The sequence below is a fragment of the Chlamydotis macqueenii genome, chromosome 5 (genome assembly GCF_036417535.1).
Source record: "Chlamydotis macqueenii isolate bChlMac1 chromosome 5, bChlMac1.mat, whole genome shotgun sequence".
Lineage (NCBI taxonomy): Eukaryota > Metazoa > Chordata > Aves > Otidiformes > Otididae > Chlamydotis > Chlamydotis macqueenii.
The window spans coordinates 72,096,222-72,118,805 of record NC_141560.1 but is presented as its reverse complement, the minus strand read 5'-3'; the positions used below and the strand labels follow the sequence as shown (position 1 = coordinate 72,118,805).

The 22,584-nt window shown below is 57.8% G+C and overlaps 3 protein-coding genes across 3 annotated transcripts; all 3 read left to right on the top strand.

Moving 5' to 3' along the window:
* The first annotated feature begins 2,160 nt into the window (after positions 1–2,160).
* Positions 2,161–3,890, top strand: LOC147600711 (vacuolar protein sorting-associated protein 51 homolog). Its single transcript, XM_086749650.1, has 5 exons — positions 2,161–2,169; positions 2,353–2,408; positions 2,468–2,570; positions 3,303–3,524; positions 3,714–3,890. The coding sequence occupies exons 1-5, from the start codon at positions 2,161–2,163 to the stop codon at positions 3,888–3,890; spliced, it is 567 nt and encodes a 188-aa protein (XP_086605776.1).
* Positions 3,891–3,959: 69 nt separating this feature from the next.
* Positions 3,960–5,647, top strand: LOC147600710 (vacuolar protein sorting-associated protein 51 homolog). The gene is made up of 2 exons (XM_086749238.1): positions 3,960–4,398; positions 4,899–5,647. The coding sequence occupies exons 1-2, from the start codon at positions 4,126–4,128 to the stop codon at positions 5,157–5,159; spliced, it is 534 nt and encodes a 177-aa protein (XP_086605364.1). The 5' UTR covers positions 3,960–4,125; the 3' UTR covers positions 5,160–5,647.
* A 2,976-nt stretch (positions 5,648–8,623) lies between these two features.
* On the top strand, positions 8,624–12,268 carry LOC147600709 (ciliary microtubule associated protein 1A-like). Its single transcript, XM_086749649.1, has 7 exons — positions 8,624–8,789; positions 8,914–9,039; positions 9,593–9,793; positions 10,015–10,113; positions 10,308–10,552; positions 10,974–11,114; positions 11,911–12,268. Exons 1-7 carry the CDS (start codon positions 8,624–8,626, stop codon positions 11,986–11,988), a joined length of 1,056 nt encoding a protein of 351 aa, XP_086605775.1. The 3' UTR covers positions 11,989–12,268.
* Positions 12,269–22,584: the final 10,316 nt, after the last annotated feature.

The window sequence follows — 22,584 nt, the reverse complement described above, 5'->3', positions numbered from 1 at the left end:
CCTGCGGCAACAGCAGAAAGTCACTCAGGGCCTTCCTGACAGAGCCGCGCTGGGAAGCCTCCTCGGGAGGAGCAGCAACGCTTCCGCTTTCTCAGCCTTGACCGTCCGAGCGGGCACAGACGAGCCTGTCGGCTGCTGCAGCTCTCGGTCGCAGGGTGCGGCGAGACTGAGGGCAGGCAGCGATGGGGCAGGAGAGGTTGTGGTCTCAGCTGCCAGGTGGCCCCGGCTCGTCGTGGGGACGCACTGTGACATCACAGAGGCCGCTGGTGCCTGTCCTGTGTCCTGTCGCATCATATGGCTGATGGGGAGCCGGGGACGTCCAGCTCGCAGGGCCAGACCTTGGTGAGCTCTGCACGGCAGCAGCGAGGGCAGAACGGATGCGATTTTTGCCTTTCGCCAAGGAGCCGCGCACTCCTGTAGCGCCGGGGTCGTATAATAACGTGGGCGTGCATGTGGACACCCGGCATGTCTGCTCTGGGTCTGTTTTCCAGCTGCCCCTTCAGCTGTGTTTGCTTTTCCTGGGGAGGGCGAGCTGGGCTGGGGGCTGTAAGCAGAACCTGCTGTCGGGGGCTCTGCCTTAGCCAGGTTTGGCCGTATCTCTTGGGAGCGGCCGTTACCCGCTGGGTGCCAAAGGCAGGTGTCGATTCTTGCCGTGTGCCCGCGCAGGCCGTCAGGGAATCTACACCTCCCCCCAGCACTTCTATGGCTGGATCCTCGTGCCGATGGGGCTGCGCCCGGCAGGGACAGATACTCCGACATCGCGGGCACGGAGTCACTTTCTCACCGCCTGGACCCCCTGGCAGAGCCCGAGGCCAATACAAATGCAACCAAGCAGGTTTAGCTGCTGCCCGTTTCCACTCCAGAAGCTGGTGGACACCTTTCCTCGGCTGCGGGAGCTCCTGCGGGTCCCAAGGGGAAAAAAGACCTGAGCAGCAGCGTGCACGGGTCCCAGGGCAGGCTGCGGCGTGCCCCCGCCTTTGCCAGCTGGGCCAACGGCAGCCTCCGTTTCAAAGGCCTGCGCTGTCCTGCCCGCGCTCGTCGCAGCGCGCACAAACGTCGGAGCCGACTTTGGTGTCGAAATAAAGCAGCTGATGTTCACAGCAAACCCTGCTCTTCCCCTTCGATGGCCCGGAGACAGATGAAGCGGCTTTTCCGGTCTCCCTGGGAGGGTTTGGATGGGGGTGGGAAGTTGGAGCCGTCTGATTCTGTCAGCGGTGTGCAAGTTTTGACAGCTGCAGCGCGAGGGTCCCCAGGGTCCCGCCCGAGGGTGTCGCGCTCTGAGTTAACGCCCCCAGGCGTTACCCGGGGCTTTGGTTAGCGCCCACCAAGGGTCTCGCTCCCTGGCTTTTACGGCTTGTGACCATCAGGGCGCTCTGACTGCTGTCAGCCCGTTCCTGTCCCACCCCGCCGCTCGTCCCTGCACGGGACAGCTCGGGGAGCATTCCCGGTACAACGCTCTGGGTGCCTGCTGTCCCCGGCCCCTGCGCGCACCCTTCATCTCGGCGCGGAGCCGGCGAGCACCGTTTCCAGGTGTTGGATACCTGGAGTACCAGGGGCACTTAGTGAACAATCCAGACCGAACGGAATTGTTATGTTTGTGAGCAGCAGGCCTCAAGGACATCGCTGAAGCCGCCTGTAAGAAAGTACTGAAGCCACCTGTGAGAAAATAATGAGGCCGCCTGTGAGAAAGTAATGAAGCTTCCTGTGAGAAAGTAAACGAAGCAACCTTGAAGAAGATTGCAAACAACTTTGAGAAGTGAAAACATGAAAAGTACAGGACTTTCCAGGTTAACGGACATCCAGATTAGCTAAGTGCAAGTAGGAGGGATATGCAAATGTAACCATTAGAGCTTAAGCCAATCACGCAATGACTAGTAGGCATATTTTATCTTAGCAATATAAATATGCGCATCTGGGACTAATAAATGGAACTACGCTTATTACTCATATTGAGTCTTTGTCGTACGTTCCTCCGTCGCTCGCATCCAGGGGCCGCCCGTAAGGGTGGGTCAGAAAATCAGCATTGGCTCAGCCTCGCCATGGAGGCCCTCCAGCTGGACCGCGGATTTGGTGCGGCCTGCGGTCAGCTCGCAGCTGGACACGCGTTGCTGCCAGCAGCCTGCCCGAGACGCAGTTGTTTTTCCCAGGAGCAGAATTGTTATGCACAAGGCCGGCTCTGGCCTGACCACAAAACGTACAACACCCTTGAGACGGCGCAGAGCGGGAGGCCGGGGGGTTGCACAAGGCAGTTGGGGGTCAGCGGGGCGGCTTGGAGCTTGCGTGGGGCAGTTGGTGGGTTTTCCGCGCCCCGGAGTGGTATTTTTGGGGTGTGACCCGCTGTCTTTGTGGCAGGGGGAGTTCTGCGTGGAGGCGGTGCGCGAGGGGCTGGTGGTGGCCTTCGTGCGCTGGCTCTGCCGCACCGCCCGGGGCTTCGCCGACGGCCCGGCTGAGCGGGGCGCCCCCGCAGCACCCCCAGCCCTGCTCTGCTCCTCGCCCGCCTCTGCCTTGACTACGAGGCCACCACCGTCAGCTACATCCTCACGCTCACCGACGAGCAGTTCCCCCCCCAGGTGAGCCCCCCAACTGCCCTGGGTGGCCCCAGAATGGACCTCGGGGGACCCTGAATGTCCCCAGATGTCACACGATGGCCCTGCACCCCCAGTCAGGACGCAGCGGTGGGCACCCTGGCGTGCGTGGAGGCCTGGGGGTCTTCTGTGTCCCCCGACGCATCGCTGAGTGGACCTAAAACGGTCTGATCGTCCCCAGAATGGCCCCGCGTTCCCCTGTGGCCCTGTGTCCACCCAGGATGTCACGGTGGGGACAGTGGTGCGTGGGGCGGTATGGGGATCTTCCTCCTGTCTGTGTGTGCCCCTAAATGCCCCTGGGGGACCCCAGAACGTCCTCACGTCCCTCCCGGTGCCCTGCTGCGGCGCCATGTCCAGCCAGGATCTGACCCTGGGGATGGCAGTGCACACGGAGGCAGAAGGGGCCTCACTTGTGTCAGGGTCTCCCAGATGTCCCCAAGGGCACCTCAGCATGACCCCACGTCCCCCCCACAGCCCCCCAAGGGTACAGGGACGGCAGTGATGCTGCTGCAGGTGGGGTGGCCTGGAGAGCATCCTGTGTGTCCCCGATGTCCCTGTGCCCCCAGGACATCGGATGCTGGAGGCACAGGGGGCGTCCCCACGCGTTCCCGTGTCCCTCGTGTCCCCAGGCCGCGGGGCCGTGGTGACGGTGGGGACAGCGCTGTGCGCGGAGGTGCGGGGGGTTCCTCCGTGTCTCCCTGTCCCTTGGACCACCAGGACTCGGGCCCAGCAGTGACACCAGGACCGGCGCTGTGCGCGGAGGCGCGGGGGGCGGCGCAGCGGCTGCTCGACCACTACGTGCAGGTCCAGGGTGCCGCGGTGGCACAGATGCTGAGGAAGAGCGTGGAGACGCGAGACTGGCTGGGCACCGTCGAGCCACGCAACGTTCGTGCCGTCATGAAGCGCGTGGTCGAGGACATCACCGCCATCGACATCCAGGTTGGGACTGGATGGGGGGGCCTGAGGGGGGCCTGACATTCCCGGGGGGCCCAGAGGGTCCCCGAAGGGTCCGGAGCGATCCTTGAGGTCACTGCAAGGTCCTTGAGGCTCTTTGGGGGTCCCAGAGGGGTGCCAGAGGGTATTTTGGGTGGATTCTGGCATACCAGCGCTGAGGGCGCGGTGCCGCAGGTGGGGCAGCTCTTCGAGGAGGGAGTGCGGCGGGCGCAGAGCAGCGACTCCAGCCGGCGCGCCTTCTCCATCTACAGCAGCTCGCACGCAGCGGGGCGCTACGCCCCCAGCTACACCCCCAGGCCAGCCCTGCACCCGGTGCCACCCCCCGGGCCACCCTGCGTCCACCTGCGCTAACCGCTGCATCTCCCCCGTGACCCTCTTCATGTTCCCGAGCTGTCCCAGCATCCCTCCCACCATCTCCACATCCCGTGGCTGTCCCAGTATCCCCTGACCATCCCCGTCTGTCCCCAGGCTGTCCCAGTATCCCCTGACGATCCCATGCGCCTTGTGTCCCGTCGTCGTCTTGTCTCTCGCTGTCCTTGCCCATCCCCACGTTCCCTGACTGTCCCCACATCCACCGCCCGTCGTCATGGTCCTGTCCTTGTGTCCCCAAACCGTCCCAGTGTCCCCTGACTGTCCCCGCAGCCTCCGGCCATCTCTGTGTCCCCATCCCCGTGTCCTGGCCGTCCCTGCGTCCCTGCCCCCGCACCCCTGGCTCTCTCAAGCACCTGGCTGTCCCCGTGTCCCTGACTGTCCTGCTGTCACTGTCCCCAGCGCCCCCATGGACACCCACCTGCTCAGCAACATCCAGAAGCTCTTCTCCGAACGCATTGACATCTTCAGCCCTGTCGAGTTCAACAAGGTGAGGCCGCGGGGCCGTCCCCGTGTCCCCAAGGGCCCCCCAGGGTCTCTCACCTGCCCACCTTCCCGGCTGCCACCTGTCCCTGGTGTCCCCGAGAGCCAGCTGTTGGGGCCCGTGGGGCTGCTGACCGCAACAGGGGTGTTCCCGCTGAGGCTCCCTGTCCTAGGTGTCAGGACGCGGGGGGTCCCGGGTGAGGGTGTCCCCATGTCCCTGTGCTCCCAGCGGCCAGGCCAAGAGTGTCCCTGTGCCCCTGTGCCACGTCTCCTCCATGTCCCATGCGGCCAGGCTTGGGAGCGGCAGCCAGCACAAGGGTGTCCCTCGTGTCGCCCCCGCTGAGGGGATTTGGGCCACGTGTCCCCGGTGTCCCCACATGCCACGTGTCAGGACTCCGGGGATCCCGGGGTTTGAGCGTGTCCTAGGAGCTGCTGGCCTGGAGAGGGGAGCCCCCAGTGTCCCCACACCCTGGTGCAGATGTGACTGGGAGCGTCCCCGCGCCCCAGGTGTCGGTGCTGACAGGGATCATCAAGATCAGCCTGAAGACGCTGCTGGAGTGCGTGCGGCTGCGGACGCTGGGGCGCTTCGGGCTGCAGCAGGTGCAGGTGGACGGGCACTACCTGCAGCTCTACCTCTGGCGCTTCGCCGCCGACGAGCGGGTGGTGCAGGGGCTGCTGGACGAGGTGGCCGCCAGCGCCGCCCACCGCTGCCTCGACCCCGTCCCCATGGAGCACAGCGTCGTCGAGCTCATCTGCGAGCGTGGGTAGGAGACGGGGACGCGCGGGGGCGGGTGGAGGTACGGGACGTGGCATCGCGTAGCAGGGAGACGCAGGGGCTCGGGACGTCTGTGTCACCATGGGGCGCAGCCGAGCAGGGACAGCTCGGGGAGGGCAGCCGTCTCTGGGGTCCTGTTACGTGTCTGGGGATAGACCTGTACCCCGTGAGCCCCCGCACACGCATGGTGACACTCCACGTGTCCTCATGCACGCGGCAGTGCACAAGGACGGCCCATGTCCCCACGCAGGGCCACCCCGTCCCCACACCCACAGCAGATCACCCCGTGTCATCAGCCCCACAGGCCAGCCCTGCTAACACCCCACATTGTCCCCCACCCCAGCGCCGCCCTCGCTGTGTGCTGACGCCCCGTGTTGTCCCCGCGGCCCCAGTGTCACCCCCTCACGCCTGGGAACACCCTGGGCACAACCCCTTTGTCGCAGCCGGGGACAATAAATAAAACACTGAGCGGTGCCTCGTGTCCCCTGCCTGTGCTTGGGGTGGGGACGGGACGCGGCAGGGACAGGGGCCTGGCTCCTGGGGGAGGCAGGGGGAGGGTGTGGGGATGGGGGGGCACCTGTACCCCACGGGGCGCCGAGGGGGTGGCCCCACGCGCAGCCTCGCACAAGCACCCCTCAGCTTCCCCTCGCAAACCCCTCGCACGCGCACCCTGCGTGCACGCGGTGCCTTGCCCGCGCACCCCAGGAGCGTCCAGGCGCTCCCATGAGCGGCCTGGGGCCCTCGGGCAGCCGCCTCGCCCGCGCGCAGCGCCCTGCACGGGCAGGGGGCTGCCTGCCTGCGCTCCCCAGCTGGCTGCGGGACCTCGGCGGGGCCAGCGCTGCTCCGCGGCTCCCGCTCGGCGAGGCCGGGGGGTGCGGGAGGGAAGGGCCGTGCTGGAGAAGCAGCCCCTGAGCGCGGTGTTACAGCCCGCAGCCCCTGCGCCCCTCTGTCGTTCAGGATCCTGTCCGTGACGCCCATGTGAAAAACGTCACGGCCCGCTCGGGACTCGCGATGGTTCTTTAGTGCGATCTCGCAGCGCAGAATTACGGCGAACACGCCAGAGGGGCTGGCTTCAATCAAACAGCACAGACTTGATTGTTTTGCCCGTAAAGCGGCGCGCGATAGGTGAAAGGGAGGGAAAAGGAAAAGTAAAGATAGGGGAAAAAAAGGGGAATAGCTACCACCGCGGGTCCAAGGCGTCCCTACGGTCCCAGGTCCAGGCAGCGTCCCGCCGGTCCTCACGCTCGGTGTCGATGTCGATCGTGGTGGGGAGAGCTCTCCGGGGGCTCGCTGTTAGGGGCCGACCTTTTCTGCCAAGTACCAAGCCCTGCTCCTCCTTTGCTCTGGGGAGCTCCGCCTGTTCCGGCCCTTAGGACAGAAGTGCGGATTTTGAGCAAAGTTCAGTTAAAGGCACGTTCTCAGCGCCGGTTTTGAGACAGCAGCTGTGATCCATCCTCCTCAACAGCAGCTGCTCGGTGATCTCTGCCAGCCCTGGCGCCAGGGCCGAGCCGTGGCACCCCCGCGCCGCTCTGCGCCGTCTCAAGGGTGTTGTACGTTTTGTGGTCAGGCCAGAGCCGGCCTTGTGCATAACAATTCTGCTCCTGGGAAAAACAACTGCGTCTCGGGCAGGCTGCTGGCAGCAACGCGTGTCCAGCTGCGAGCTGACCGCAGGCCGCACCAAATCCGCGGTCCAGCTGGAGGGCCTCCATGGCGAGGCTGAGCCAATGCTGATTTTCTGACCCACCCTTACGGGCGGCCCCTGGATGCGAGCGACGGAGGAACGTACGACAAAGACTCAATATGAGTAATAAGCGTAGTTCCATTTATTAGTCCCAGATGCGCATATTTATATTGCTAAGATAAAATATGCCTACTAGTCATTGCGTGATTGGCTTAAGCTCTAATGGTTACATTTGCATATCCCTCCTACTTGCACTTAGCTAATCTGGATGTCCGTTAACCTGGAAAGTCCTGTACTTTTCATGTTTTCACTTCTCAAAGTTGTTTGCAATCTTCTTCAAGGTTGCTTCGTTTACTTTCTCACAGGAAGCTTCATTACTTTCTCACAGGCGGCCTCATTATTTTCTCACAGGTGGCTTCAGTGCTTTCTTACAGGCGGCTTCAGCGATGTCCTTGAGGCCTGCTGCTCACAAACATAACAATTCCGTTCGGTCTGGATTGTTCACTAAGTGCCCCTGGTACTCCAGGTATCCAACACCTGGAAACGGTGCTCGCCGGCTCCGCGCCGAGATGAAGGGTGCGCGCAGGGGCCGGGGACAGCAGGCACCCAGAGCGTTGTACCGGGAATGCTCCCCGAGCTGTCCCGTGCAGGGACGAGCGGCGGGGTGGGACAGGAACGGGCTGACAGCAGTCAGAGCGCCCTGATGGTCACAAGCCGTAAAAGCCAGGGAGCGAGACCCTTGGTGGGCGCTAACCAAAGCCCCGGGTAACGCCTGGGGGCGTTAACTCAGAGCGCGACACCCTCGGGCGGGACCCTGGGGACCCTCGCGCTGCAGCTGTCAAAACTTGCACACCGCTGACAGAATCAGACGGCTCCAACTTCCCACCCCCATCCAAACCCTCCCAGGGAGACCGGAAAAGCCGCTTCATCTGTCTCCGGGCCATCGAAGGGGAAGAGCAGGGTTTGCTGTGAACATCAGCTGCTTTATTTCGACACCAAAGTCGGCTCCGACGTTTGTGCGCGCTGCGACGAGCGCGGGCAGGACAGCGCAGGCCTTTGAAACGGAGGCTGCCGTTGGCCCAGCTGGCAAAGGCGGGGGCACGCCGCAGCCTGCCCTGGGACCCGTGCACGCTGCTGCTCAGGTCTTTTTTCCCCTTGGGACCCGCAGGAGCTCCCGCAGCCGAGGAAAGGTGTCCACCAGCTTCTGGAGTGGAAACGGGCAGCAGCTAAACCTGCTTGGTTGCGTTTGTATTGGCCTCGGGCTCTGCCAGGGGGTCCAGGCGGTGAGAAAGTGACTCCGTGCCCGCGATGTCGGAGTATCTGTCCCTGCCGGGCGCAGCCCCATCGGCACGAGGATCCAGCCATAGAAGTGCTGGGGGGAGGTGTAGATTCCCTGACGGCCTGCGCGGGCACACGGCAAGAATCGACACCTGCCTTTGGCACCCAGCGGGTAACGGCCGCTCCCAAGAGATACGGCCACACCTGGCTAAGGCAGAGCCCCCGACAGCAGGTTCTGCTTACAGCCCCCAGCCCAGCTCGCCCTCCCCAGGAAACGCAAACACAGCTGAAGGGGCAGCTGGAAAACAGACCCAGAGCAGACATGCCGGGTGTCCACGTGCACGCCCACGTTATTATACGACCCCGGCGCTACAGGAGCACGCGGCTCCTTGGCGAAAGGCAAAAATCGCATCCGTTCTGCCCTCGCTGCTGCCGTGCAGAGCTCACCAAGGTCTGGCCCTGCGAGCTGGACGTCCCCGGCTCCCCATCAGCCATATGATGCGACAGGACACAGGACAGGCACCAGCGGCCTCTGTGATGTCACAGTGCGTCCCCACGACGAGCCGGGGCCACCTGGCAGCTGAGACCACAACCTCTCCTGCCCCATCGCTGCCTGCCCTCAGTCTCGCCGCACCCTGCGACCGAGAGCTGCAGCAGCCGACAGGCTCGTCTGTGCCCGCTCGGACGGTCAAGGCTGAGAAAGCGGAAGCGTTGCTGCTCCTCCCGAGGAGGCTTCCCAGCGCGGCTCTGTCAGGAAGGCCCTGAGCGACTTTCTGCTGTTGCCGCAGGCTTTGCGGGTGCCTCCAGCATGGACGGAGCCTGGGTGGGCACCTGGAGACCTCACCGCCCGCGCGGCCCCGTCGCGGCCCAGTTCACGGGCCCGGGCCCCAAGTACTCCATCCCTGGGACAACAGGTAAAAGCACCGTCGCGAGGAGGGGCGGCACGTCCGCTCCGTTCCCCTCTGCGCCAGGCCCCCGTGCTCTCGGCCGCAGCAAGGACACGGGCTGGCCAGAGGAAGGCTCAGGCTGCTGATGGGAGCGCCCGGGAAAGAGCCGCGGGCTCTGCGGAGCACGGAGGGGGCCTTAGCGGCACCGTAACCCGGAGCGCACAGGAGGAAGGCTGTTCTCCTCGTCCCTTTCTTCTCTACGGGTATTGAGGTTTCTTTCCATCGGGCCTCCGGGAAAGCAAACCATGAGAGATGTGATCTTCACGGTTGCTTTAAGTTGGCTCGCAACTGTTTTGGGGCGTAGTTCTTTGCGCCAGTAGCATTCTGGCCATACTGCGGTTAGCCGCACAGCGCCGGGAGCCGTTGCGCCTTTGGAGCGGCCCGCTGGCGTCATTCTTGGAGGAAGAAGTCGCAGGGGAGGGGAATTTGTTGAGGCCGGCGACTCCAGCTGCCCCACGCAGAAACTGGCTTTCAAAGCGCAGTTGCGGGCAGGTGGCCTTTCACGGGCTTTTCTTGCCAGGTTACCGGGATCACAATCCCACCAAAACCAAGGCCCCCGCGTACACATTTCGAGGGGCCGGCTCCCTGGTCACAGAGAGCTGCTCGCCCGGCCCCAGGTACTACGTCCAGTCCTCCATCACCAGGAACGGGAAGTACGTGGCTCCAGCACAGCCCATCTGCGGGCGCCACAAGATAAGGACAGAGGTCACCCCTGGACCCAGTGAGTACTGTTTCTCCAGCACTTCTTCCGGCCAAGCCAAGCGCGCCTCGCTGTCGCCCTGCGCTAGCGGGCTACCAAGCCATCAGCTCACGCCCGGAAGGAGCCTCGGAGGGTTCCGGAGAGAAAAGAAACAAGGCTGAGCGCCGCCTCCTGCCCTTTCCTCTTCGGCCTGGGGCAAAGAGCCCAACTTCACTGCTCTTCTCCGCTTCTCCTCCGCCCAGGCGAATACTCTGCCGACGAGGCCGACAAACACCGCTACAGACGCGCGCCGGCGCACTCCATGGTCTTCCGGCACGAGACTAAGGACGAGCGCTCTCCAGGTAAGGAACTGGGAGCCACGCGCCCCTGCAGCCTGCGTGTGCTCCAGGGAGCATCTGCTGGACAGCTTTTTCAACGGCCCCAGGGACGGGGCTCCGCAGCAGGCCGCAAGGCTCTCTTGACACGCTTCCTGATGTCCCAGAGCGCCAGCTCTCCCATCCCACACGGGAACCGGCAGCTGGGGCTCGGAGCCACTGACGCTGCGCCGCGGGCGGTGCAAGGTGGAGGCGACCCAGGGAGGGGCAGGACGTCCTTCCTGCTCCTCTCCGCGCCGGGCGCCGCTCCTCTCCCCGCAGGACTCGCTCTCTGCCCGTTCCCCCTCCAGGTCCTGGCACCTACACCCTGCCCAGGCTGCTGGGGCCCCGCACAGCCTACACCCACGCCAGCCCGTGCTACTCCATCCGGGGGAAGAGCAAGCCCTGTGCTGGAGGCCTCCCCGAGGTGAGCTACGCTCCTCCACTCTCTGGCCGCAGCAGCTGAAGCTCAGCCGCTCCCTCGGGGCAGGAGGGCTCCAGCGCCTGCTGCAGCCTCTCGTAATGCACCTTTGCCTGCACCGGCGGCAGAACCCCAGAAGCCGCGGATCCCTGGCTCTCCGCTGCCAGCAGCGGGAGAGGGGAGGCTCTGCCGGCACCCGCAGCCCCTCGCTTTCCAACACGGACCGCTTTGGTGGGGCAAAGCTCGTCGGCGCTAACGGGAATCGCCCTCCTCCTCTGGGAACTCTGCCTCTCGGCAGGGGATCAGGAGGCGCCCTGGTTCCCCTCGCTTCCCTGGCTGGCCAGCCCAAGGAGCGCGGCCCGCGTGGGCGCCCGGCGAGAATCGCCGCCCGCCTTTGGTACCCAGCAACCTCCCGCCTCTCTTACAGACGCCAGGTCCTGCTGCGTTCCCCAAGGTGGAACTGGACGTCTACAAAACCAGGGCTCCCAAGTACACCATGCCGCTCAAAACCAAACTTGCCGGCGACCAAACGGTGAAGCCGGGGCCGGCAGACTACCACCTGGGAAAGGTAAGGCAGCCTGCCCGCCTCTCCTCCTCCGCTTTGCCACGAGCAGCCCTTCCGCATCCGCCCGTGCCGACGGGGCTCCTGGGAACTCGACGCCTCGCTGCAGCCACCGCCCGCGGGACAGCAGCCCGGCTGCCTTGGCCCAGAGCCGAGCAGAGGCAGGCCAGACAACGCGGCTCTGCCTGCCCGGTAGCCCAGCCATTCCACGCCGCTATGCGTGCACACATCACAAGCTCTTCGGGAGCAGGCGCCGCCGCCGAAGGGACGAGCAGACCTGGCTTGCGCACTGGGCATCGGCGGGGAGGGCAGGGGCGTCCGGCCAGGCCTGGCTGGAGCTAGAAGGCCTCTGGACTTGAGCAAGTTCCACCGCCAGCTCGGCTGCCGCTCTCCAGCTGGGCTCGCCCCGCCGGATGGCGCGGCCGTGGGGCTCCATTTGCCTCAGAGGCACGATCCGTTCTTTGGGCGGCCTCCTGAAAACCTTCCACGGGTGTATTTTGGCCGCCCCTGAGGTCCTTTCCTCTTGCCTTTACGTTCCTCCCCAAGAAGGGGAGAAACGCCACCGGGGAGCGGCAGCAGACCATCACAATGTCCTGATGACGCAGGAGGTTTCCAGCAAGCGCGCCGTGGGCACGGGGGCAGTCGGCTGCAAGCGCCCCGGCGCGCCGACAGCAACGCAGGACAAATGGCCGAGGCACACAGAGCGACTCGTTACGCCGGGCGGCCTTCCCTGATGATGAGCCTTCTGGAGAAGGTGGCGGCACCACGGTCACCTTTTTTTCTTCTCACTTTTCCCCTCTAGGTGACGCTGACCAAGCCCCGGGCACCTGCTCCCACTTTTGGTCTCCGGCATTCCCCCTACGTGGCCCCTCTGATATGAGTCCGATAAGAACATGCGCCCAGAGATCGTCTCCGTGCACCTTCTGCGGGGAGAGGGGCTGTGTGAGCGCCAACCGTCGGCTCGCTCGCTTCACGTCCGTGCCTCGGCTAAAACACCGCAAGCCGAGGACAAGGGGAGAGCTCCGGCACCGACAGCGGGAGCCAGGCAGAGCTCCGACGGCGCCGTTTCCCCCGACCGGAGCGAAGCGCTGCTCCGCGAAAGCAGTCCGGCCCTGCCCCGCGCTCTCCCACCCCCCGGCCCGGCGTCCCGCAGGCACGGGCTCGGCCCCAAGGCCCCAGTCCATCTCGGCACCCGCCTTGCCGGTGCGCACGGGCGGCTGCTCTCCAGGGAAGGAACGCCGCGCGGGGAAGCTCGCAGCCGTGCCTCTCCTGCCGCTCCCGCGCTGGGCAGCGCCCGCCCCAAGCTGGCGCCGGCAGCGCCCCGTGCCGCGGAAGCCGAGGGCAGGGCGGCTGTGCCGGGGGGCGGGAGGCGGCAGGGCAGCTGCCGGGGCGAGACCCACAACCCCCGCCCCGGCCGGACGGCGTGCCCCGCAGCCCCGGCCGGACGGCGCCGGAGCGGGGAGCTGTTCCCCGGGGGAGCCGCGGCGGCGGCAGCCCCGGCTGGGGCGGGAAAAGGCGGGGCGGAGGCCGCGCCCGGGCGCGGCCCCGCGCAGGAGGGCCCGAGCAGGTTTATTTCCTCGCTCCCCAAACCGCGGCGATTAGCCGCACCGATCCCCCCGCCGGCGCGGGTGCCGCCGCTCCCTCCACCCACGAGCTGCGCGGCCCCCGGCCCGCGGAGGAGCGGCGGGACAGCCCCGCGGGGAGCCCGCGGCTCTCAGGGGAGCTGCGAGGGGAGCTCTGCCTTCGGGAAGGGCCGGGAGCGCCCTCGGCTTCCCTGTACAACGGCTGCGGTGCACGCGGCTGCGTGAACGGAACCGGCAGCGAGCGGGAGCGGAATTACAAGGGCCAGAAACTGCCTCCGCAGCCGGGGACCGACCCCTGAGCGCCGACGTGCCAGTGAGAAGCCGCCGTTCTTTGTTGCGGCGCTGATGCGCGGGGGTCGCTCCGCCTGGCGCGCGTGCGGGTCTGGAAATCTGGGCAGAAGACATTCAGTGATTCCATGCATAACCACCGATAATTCCCAGAGCACAGACACAAAATCACCAGTTTTCCGATAAACCATTGATACCACATTCCCCACCCACTCGCGCACGCTGTCTTTCGAGTCAAGGGTCCTCCCGTGGTCCCGGGGGCCGCTGGAGCATCCCCTCCTCGACTCTGCTGGCTGAGCCCCCCTCAAATCTCCCTCTGTGGTCTCGGGAACAGGCCGCATCGTCCTGGACTTTCTGCCTGCAAAGGACTGGCTCAGGGCGCGCGTTCACACCTCGTTCTGCAGGCCTGCCTTTGCTCTGCCACCCTTGCGAACCGCCCCGGATGCGCCAGGCTAACTTCTGACTAACAGGTCTAAACCCGCCTGGTCCCTCTACGGATTAACAGAGCTCAGATAAAATTTAGCCTACATGGCTACAGTAATAGAGTAAGCCACAATCACCTCATGTTGACATTAAATTTTCCAAAATCATATTATTCTAAAATTATGTTGATTAATCATTTCTATCACATAACAAGAGGAAAACGGAGGCGCGGATGGGGCAGGGTCTGTTAAAGCTGCCGAGGCGAAGGAGGAACAAAGGCAGACGAGGCCTGGGGCAGCCGAGCGCATGCCAAGCTGTTTGTGGGGCGGTACTGAGAAGAGGGGCTAAGGAAACTTTAATAGATATGGCATTTATTGATTATTGCTGTGCATGCTAATACAAATAGCGTTTGATGCTTTGCTAACTAGCTATTGTAAAAACTACCCGAGGGGGGGAAGTCTTGTATTCCCCAACCGAGGGGTCTTGCTTTGTGCTTTGAACTCTTTATCTGAAGTGAGAAGTCCTGCACCTCCCGCACAAGGACAGTCCTGATAAGAACCAAGGGGTCTCCTGCGAGAAGTCCTGCACCTCCCACACAAGGACAGTCCTGATAAGAACCAAGGGGCCTCCTTCAGGAGCCAGCTAAAACTGGACAAATGACTTCTTGGAACTAATTGTAATACCTAAATGACCTCTTGGAACTAATTTTAATACGGAGCGGGGATAGCTCATGCATATGTATAGGCGTGTTTTTTTAACTTCATGCATATGTAACACTTGGTTGTATAAAATTCAAAGTGAATTGCCATGCCAGGCGCGCACGATTTTGGCGGGACTACCCCCCGTGCTGCCCGGCGCCGAATAAACATACCTACTTTACAATCTTACAGATTGTGGAGTCTGCTTTCCGCACGTCAGTTTGGCGAGCCAGGCAGGAGGCTCTCTGCTTGGCTGCGGGATCGACTGCGGAGCGGACTCTCCTAGGCGCGCCCCGAGCACTTTCCTCGGAGGAGCCTCCGCTGCCAGCCGCTCACCACGGGAGCAGACAACGACCTCCTGAAGCCGCGGACCAAACGGTATGTTTAATGGTAGGGGCCTGTAAGTCGTACGCGTGGCCGGGGCAGCTGGTAAATCGCGCAGAGACGTCTGGCGTGCAGCATAGTCCCCTTTGGGTGGGTACCCAGGTTGGTTTGGGGCTCCAGTTGGGGACTCACTGACCGATAGAGTGACCACTAGTGATCCTGGGAGTAGATCAAATTAGTCTGTGTTTTGCTGGTATCGATTTTTGGTTCTTGTAATAAGGCATTTTGTGTTGGCTACTGATTTGGACTTGCTGAACCATAGTGTCTGCGTGAAGGATTCTTGTGTGTGTGTGATCTATGTTGCATGGTAAAAATTCTATGTTGCGTGCAGGACCTTCTATGGTGTAAATGCCTGTGTTGTGAAAGCGTGAGTGAGTCTCGGGAATCCTAGCAAAGCTGTGACTGTGTGTGGCGTGAGGTCTGTCCAGCCGCCCCTAGCCACCCAGATTCTTCTGAGGTGGGCTAGAAAGCAAGGGGACTTTCCTCTTTCCCAAGTTTCTTGTATGATTGTGTGACCACTATGAGTGTGTGGACGTTCACGAGAGTGTGAACACTGTGAGTCTATGTAAATTGTATTGTTTGTGTGCAAAGATTGAATTGGATCCAAAGTGTGTGTTTGTAACCGCGGTAGTAGTTTATTGTGTTCTGTCATTGTAGATTCCTTTGTTCCCTTGTGGTGGGACCCTGACGGTCCTGAATAGTGTCCTTTACACCACGGTAACTCTCGTAAACCTATATTTTGTTCTAGAGTGTAAGGGTTGTGGTGAAAAGTTGTGGGTAAAGGTTGGCTGAAATTCCGAGCATCCTAAGTGTAAAATTTAGACTGGGATAAGAAAGAAAGGGCTGTGTTTGTGTACAAAAGAAGGATAAATAATAAATCAATAAATATGGGAGGGGGTCAGAGTAGAGGAATAATAAACAAAAGTCCTCTGGGTTTCATACTTGCTCACTGGGAAGATATTGCTGGGACTGGAAGTACGGAAAGTAAAAAGACCCTTATCAAATATTGCAATCAATGGTGGCCGTTGTACAAGCTAGAAGGTGAGGCTAAGTGGCCGTCTGATGGGTCAATAGATTATAACACCCTTTTACAACTAATGTTGTTTTTAAGAAGAGAAAGAAAATGGGATAAGGTTTCGTATGCAGATATGTTTTTCACCCTCCGAAACCACCCGGAATGGCAAAGGGGCTGTGGAATGGTGCCCCCACAGGACCCTATGGTACTCGCGCTTGAGCGAGAAAACAACAAGGAGCTCAGAGGTAAACTGAGGCGGTGTTGTTCGGCATGTAGTATCAGACAAAGATGTACTAAGGCAAGTAAGATTCATCAGGCGCCAGAACAAGATTTAACTGATTTGTTTAAGCCTCCCCCTCGACCACAGGAACAGGATGCGGACTCGGACAGAGCTTTGACTCCCCCGGACAGTCCCGTATCTTCCCGTACTAGGAAGAAATCCGCTCCAACAGTTTTTCAAGCACCTCTCCGGGAGGCGGTGGGACCGGATGGTGGGACGATGTTAATTAAAGTACCCTTTTCTACTGCTGACCTAGGGGAGTGGAAAAAGATTGCAAAAGATTATAGGAGTGACCCGGTAAGTGTAACTAAGCATTTCCAATTTATTATAAAGCAACATAATCCTGATTGGAAGGATACCATTATAAAGTTACAGGAGGGAACGTTAAGGAACATTTCCCCCTCCAAGATCCAAAGTGGGATGTTAATAGATCTGCACATATGGAAAAACTGCAGGAGTACCAGGAATGGATTTTAAAGGGAATGGAGAAGGCAATCCCCAAAACTATAAATTGGTCAGCTTTGTATGCAATCAGACAGAGCCCTTCCGAGTCCCCATCTGAATTCCTGGATCGATTGAGGGACGTGATGCGCCGTAGCACACCGCTGGATCCTGGGTCAGAGGTAGGAATACAACAATTAATCTCCCTATTCTTGGGTCAATCCACAGGAGATATAAGACGCAAACTTCAGAAGTTACGCCCCACAGAAAGCAGGAATTTAGAAGTGCTGCTGGATGAAGCATGGAGAGTGTTTAGAAAGGGAAAAAGGGATTAAATGGAACCTGCCTCTTGTGGGTAAAAATCAGTGTGCTTTCTGTAAGAATTTTGGTCACTGGAAGAGGGAATGCCCAAAGAATAAGAAAGGGGGCCAAAGGGCTCACACAGGAAGAACAATAGCCCACGTAGGGAAAGACTGACGGGAACCTGGGGGATCTACCCTAGCGGATCCACTGGTTATAATTAAGCTAGGGGAAAAACAAGAAAAAGTAGAATTCTTAATAGATACAGGGGCAACATACTCTGTTTTGAATCAAGCCTTGATGCCCCTGGGGAATGATTATGTTATGATAAAAGGGGCGACCGGCCAAAGTGAAAAGGCATATTTTTGTAAGCCTCTAAAATACAAATTGGGAAAACAATGGGGCATTCACAAGTTTTTATATATGCCCAACTCCCCAAAAGCACTTTTGGGAAGAGATTTGTTGGAACAATTGGGAGCAAAAATCACATTTGAAAAAGGAGAAATTACTCTGGAGGTAAAAGATCAACAATACGTTCAAATATTGAGTCTAACCTTAACCAGTCTTCCCTCAGAAGGAAAAATTAACGAGGAAATCCTAGATCAAGTGTACCTGGGGGTATGGGCTACCGACGTACCGGGAAGAGCGAAAAATGCTCCACCGGTCAAAATTCTGAATTCAATACCCCTATATTACCTGTTCGGAAACCCGATGGGTCATATAGGGTGGTCCAAGACTTACGGGCGGTGAATAAGGTAACTGAAGACCTCTACCCAGTAGTGGCGAATCCATATACCCTGCTGACTGTGTTAACACCTGATCTAATTTGGTTTACTGTCTTAGATTTGAAGGATGCTTTCTTTTGCCTCCCTCTCCACGAAGCCAGTCAAAAATTGTTTGCATTCGAATGGGAAAATCCTAAGAGTGGTCGGAAGACCCAGCTCACTTGGACGGTGTTGCCGCAAGGATTTAAGAATAGTCCTACCATTTTTGGCAATCAGCTTGCGAAAGACCTGGAATCCTGGGAAACCCCGTCTGAGAAAGGAAAATTGTTGCAGTATGTGGATGATATCCTGATCGCCGCCAGGACAGAGGAAGACTGTATGGCATGGACGGTGAGTCTGTTAAACTTCTTAGGACTCCAAGGATACCGGGTGTCCAAGAAGAAGGCCCAGGTAATGCAGCGTAAAGTGAATTATTTGGGCTATGAAATTAGTGTGGGGCAGAGAACTTTGGGGCAGGCCCACAAAGAGGTGATATGCCAAACTCAGAAACCCCAGACAGTAAAGGAGTTGCGGACCTTTCTGGGAATGACAGGGTGGTGTCGATTATGGATTTACAATTATGGACTGCTTGTTAAACCACTGTATGCGCTGACAGCGACTGAGCAGAAACACCTTGAATGGAATAAGGAGGCTGAACAAGCTTTTGAGCGACTGAAAAAGGCTCTGATGTCAGCCCCAGCCTTAGGACTCCCAGATGTGAGTAAGCCATTTCTTCTTTTCTCTCATGAAAAGCAGGGCATTGCCCTAGGAATACTGGTACAGGATCTGGGTCCGCATCGACGGGCAGTTGCCTACCTCTCTAAGCAGTTAGACGCGACTGCAAAGGGCTGGCCTGGATGCCTATGGGCGGTTGCAGCTGTGATACTGAACATACAAGAAGCCCGAAAGTTTACTCTGGGTCAGAAAATGACTGTTTTTGTGTCCCATGCAGTGTCAGCAGTATTGGAAGCAAAGGGCGGGCACTGGCTCTCTCCACAAAGATTCCTGCGATATCAAGCTGTGATAGTGGAACAGGATGATGTGGAAATTGTGGTCACTAACATTGTCAACCCAGCTTCTTTTCTCAGTGGGAACACAGGAGAACCGGTGCATCATGACTGTTTGGAAACCATCGAAGCAACATACGCAAGCCGCCCAGACCTGAAGGATAGCCCCATAAAAAATGGGGAAAACTGGTTCACAGACGGGAGCAGCTATGCCTCGAATGGCAATCGACATGCGGGATATGCCATCACCACCAGTCAAGAGGTAATAGAGTCAGGGCCTTTGCCCATGAACACCTCCGCACAGAAGGCAGAAATAATTGCCCTAACCCGAGCCCTGGAGTTGGCCCAGGGCAAAACTGTGAACATATACACGGACTCAAAATATGCCTTCGGAGTTGTGCACGCACATGGAGCAATTTGGAAAGAAAGAGGACTATTGAACTCTCAAGGGAAAAATATCAAACATGCAGAAGAAATTCTGAAGCTACTAGAAGCTGTCCAACTCCCTGAGAAAGTGGCAATTATGCATATTAAGGCACAGCAGAGAGTGAGCTCCGATTTGGAGAAAGGGAATGAACTGGCGGACAGAGAGGCAAAACAAGTGGCCAAAACGAAGGTAAAAATAGAAGGGGCTCTAATTCCTGATAGGCAAATCTCCCTACAAGGTAAGCCAAAATATACCAAAGAAGATCAGAAACTTATTACAGACTTAGAAGGGTCACATAATGAAGAGGGGTGGGCTTATACCCCACAGGGAAGACTAATTATTCCCTCTTGTTTACTGTGGCACTTGATACGGGAGGAACATAGAAAAAGGCATTGGGGAACAGAGGCTCTGTATAAACATTTGATAAGGGAAATCGTGGCTAGAAACTTATATACCACAGTGAGACAGGTGACTCAACAGTGTGACCTTTGCCTCCAGACTAATCCAAAAATACTCCCAAACCAGAAATGGGCCAGATCGGGAAGGGCAATGGGCCTGGACAACAATGGCAGGTTGATTTTACAGAACTTCCAAGAAAAGGGGGGTATCGCTATTTGCTGGTATTAACTGATACCTTTTCAGGTTGGCCAGAAGCGTTCCCAACTAGGACAGCCAAGGCTCGGGAGGTAACTAAAGTGTTGGTACAAGAGATAATACCACGTTTTGGGGTTCCGGCAACCATATCCTCAGACAGAGGACCACATTTTGTCTCAAAAATAGTGCAACAAATCAGCCACCATTTAGGTATAGATTGGCAACTTCATACCCCGTATCGCCCTCAGTCGAGTGGCCAAGTGGAGAAAATGAACCACTTAATCAAACAGCAAATTGTGAAATTGGGACAAGAAGCAAACCTGACATGGCCTCAGTCTCTCCCTTTAGCCCTTTTAACAAGACCAAGGGGGAGGGAAGGACTGAGCCCCTTTGAAATTTTGTATGGACGACCCTATGGAATACAAAAAGGGATATCTATGCAAATTGGGGATGAAATTATGACTTCCTACATGGTGGCATTGAGCAAACAGCTCAATAAAATTAGAAAGCATGTAATTGGGACCCGGGGAAAAGGTCTAGATGAACCTGTACATGATATACAACCTGGAGATTACTATGGAAAGTCTCGGTACTGCGACAGGGGATGCAATTCAAGCCCTCCAAGAGGAGACTTCTTCCCTGAAAAAAATGGTCCTCCAGAATAGGCTGGGTTTGGATATGTTGTTTGCCCAGCAAGGGGGATTATGTACTGCTATAGGTGAACATTGTTGTACATATGTAAACCAGGAGAAAAGGATAGAAAAAGACTTATCTAAAATCTGGGAACAAACTAAAAGTTTTCATGAAATAACCAGGGACAACATTTCCTGGGGGTTTGACTTATGGGAAAAGTTAACCTCTTGGCTACCAAATTTAACATGGCTGAAACAACTATTTTTGGCAACAATTATAATTATACCTTTCTTCATAATCCTTTTTATAACAGTTCGGTGTGGCTTCTGGTGTTTCCAGAGCACGGGAAATTCCTATAGTAATTGGAAGAAAAACCAATTACGACAGAGGCTTGAGTCTTACCAATACTTTGAGAAAGTGCAAAATAAATAAACATTGTGCCAGAATTAGGTATAGTAAAAGAATTTACTAATTCTCTAGAAAAGGGGGGAATGAGAAGAGGGGCTAAGGAAACTTTAATAGATATGGCATTTATTGATTATTGCTGTGCATGCTAATACAAATAGCGTTTGATGCTTTGCTAACTAGCTATTGTAAAAACTACCCGAGGGGGGGAAGTCTTGTATTCCCCAACCGAGGGGTCTTGCTTTGTGCTTTGAACTCTTTATCTGAAGTGAGAAGTCCTGCACCTCCCGCACAAGGACAGTCCTGATAAGAACCAAGGGGTCTCCTGCGAGAAGTCCTGCACCTCCCACACAAGGACAGTCCTGATAAGAACCAAGGGGCCTCCTTCAGGAGCCAGCTAAAACTGGACAAATGACTTCTTGGAACTAATTGTAATACCTAAATGACCTCTTGGAACTAATTTTAATACGGAGCGGGGATAGCTCATGCATATGTATAGGCGTGTTTTTTTAACTTCATGCATATGTAACACTTGGTTGTATAAAATTCAAAGTGAATTGCCATGCCAGGCGTGCACGATTTTGGCGGGACTACCCCCCGTGCTGCCCGGCGCCGAATAAACATACCTACTTTACAATCTTACAGATTGTGGAGTCTGCTTTCCGCACGTCAGTACGAAAGCGTTTCACCTGGGGTTTTAGCTGAAAAAGCAGCCAGTTTGGCTGTAGCACCGTTTAACACACGGACCGACGCCGGCGCGCTCAGGCTGGCTCACACTCGGACACCGGGTGTCCGGGGAAAGAGCAGGAGCCCCAGCACCCAGAGGGGCTGAGAGCTTGTTTCTTTTCAACCCACTGCACTCCCTCCGTGCTCAGTTTGGGGCGCTTTTTTTTTTTAACCCCTCTATGAGGGGTGTTTATGGCACAGTTTAACACTCACAAAGTGCATAAAAGGCTTAAGAGCCCTGGAGAGAAATGCCAGACTGCAGATCATACTCGTAACGCGACTGCAGGTTAGGAAGACGGGAATGGCAGAGCTCACACTCCCACAAGCTCCTTGTGAGCTAGGCGAGGAGGTAAAAACAATAGTAACCCCATGGGACCTGACAAGAAATTGCCAGAAACACACCGTTGTTAATGACGATAGCATGAAGCCATGACACTGGAAAACAAGGCGTGCAAAACACGACCATGAGCTCCTGGGGGGTTTCTTCAGCAGTGCTGGGGATTATGTGCGGCCGGGTGTTTGGAAGCCTCTTTTGACGCTTCCCATTTAACAGTGAGAGAAATCGGTGCCTGTCCTTGGGGAAGCACTGCTTCCCGCTGTGCTCCAGGTGTCTGAAATAACACGTGGGAAAAAATAGAGTGAAAAAAAATAAGATTCACCCTTTGCAGGAACAAGCTGTGACATGAGAAGAGAGGAAAGTGAGGGCAGGGTTCACATACAGACACATCTGTCGTAGTTCAGCCCCGATCGGACCAGACTACGCAGTCTCTCTCTCACTCCCCCCACCTTCTGAGAGAACAGGGAGAGAAAATATAAGGAAAAACGGCTCAAGGTTTGAGATAAGGACAGGGAGAAATCCTTAAAGTTACCGTCACGGGCAAAACAGACTCGACTTGGGGAAAACTATTCATTTATTACTACAAACAGCAGGATAATGAGACAGAGAACAAGATAACCTCCATCCACCCCTCCCTCTTCCCAAGCTTAACATTATCTCTACTACCTTCCCCCCCCGAGCGGCACAGGGGGGAAGAGGGAATGGGGGTTGCAGTCAGTTCATCATATGTTGTTCTACGCCGCTGCTTCATGGTTGGGGGAAGAACTCCTCACATTCCTCCCCTGCTCTGTTGTGGGGTCCCTCCCACGGGCCACAGTCCTTCGTGGAACTGCTCCGGCGTGGGTCATCTCTTCCACGGGTGCAGTCTCTCCAGAACAGCTGTCCCAGCGGGCCCTCCACGGGCCACAGCTGCCTTCAGGCACCCACCTCCCCTGGTACGGGGTCCTTCACGGGCTCCAAGTGGATCTCTGCCCCTCCGTGGACCTCTATGGGCTGCAGGGGGACAACCTGCTCCACCATGGTCGTCACCACAGGCTGCAGGGGAATCTTGGCCAGGAGCCGCATTACTCCTCCCCCTCCTTCTGAACTGACCTTGGCGTCTGCAGCCGTTCCTCACAACAGGCTGGTAGATGTCTCTCAGGATCTTTTTTTTACATCTCATTCACTTCTC

Coding starts and splice junctions, on each gene's coding strand:
- LOC147600711 (XM_086749650.1), top strand. Junction 2,409..2,467: donor GTGGTGGCCTTCGTGCGCTG/GCTCTGCCGCAC, acceptor GCGCCCCCGCAG/CACCCCCAGCCCTGCTCTGC. Junction 2,571..3,302: donor ACGAGCAGTTCCCCCCCCAG/GTGAGCCCCCCA, acceptor TTGGACCACCAG/GACTCGGGCCCAGCAGTGAC.
- LOC147600710 (XM_086749238.1), top strand. CDS start 4,126: ATGGTCCTGTCCTTGTGTCCCCAAACCGTCCCAGTGTCCCCTGACTGT. Junction 4,399..4,898: donor GCCCTGTCGAGTTCAACAAG/GTGAGGCCGCGG, acceptor CCCGCGCCCCAG/GTGTCGGTGCTGACAGGGAT.
- LOC147600709 (XM_086749649.1), top strand. CDS start 8,624: ATGCGACAGGACACAGGACAGGCACCAGCGGCCTCTGTGATGTCACAG. Junction 8,790..8,913: donor AGAGCTGCAGCAGCCGACAG/GCTCGTCTGTGC, acceptor CTGTTGCCGCAG/GCTTTGCGGGTGCCTCCAGC. Junction 10,114..10,307: donor TAAGGACGAGCGCTCTCCAG/GTAAGGAACTGG, acceptor CTCGGAGCCACT/GACGCTGCGCCGCGGGCGGT.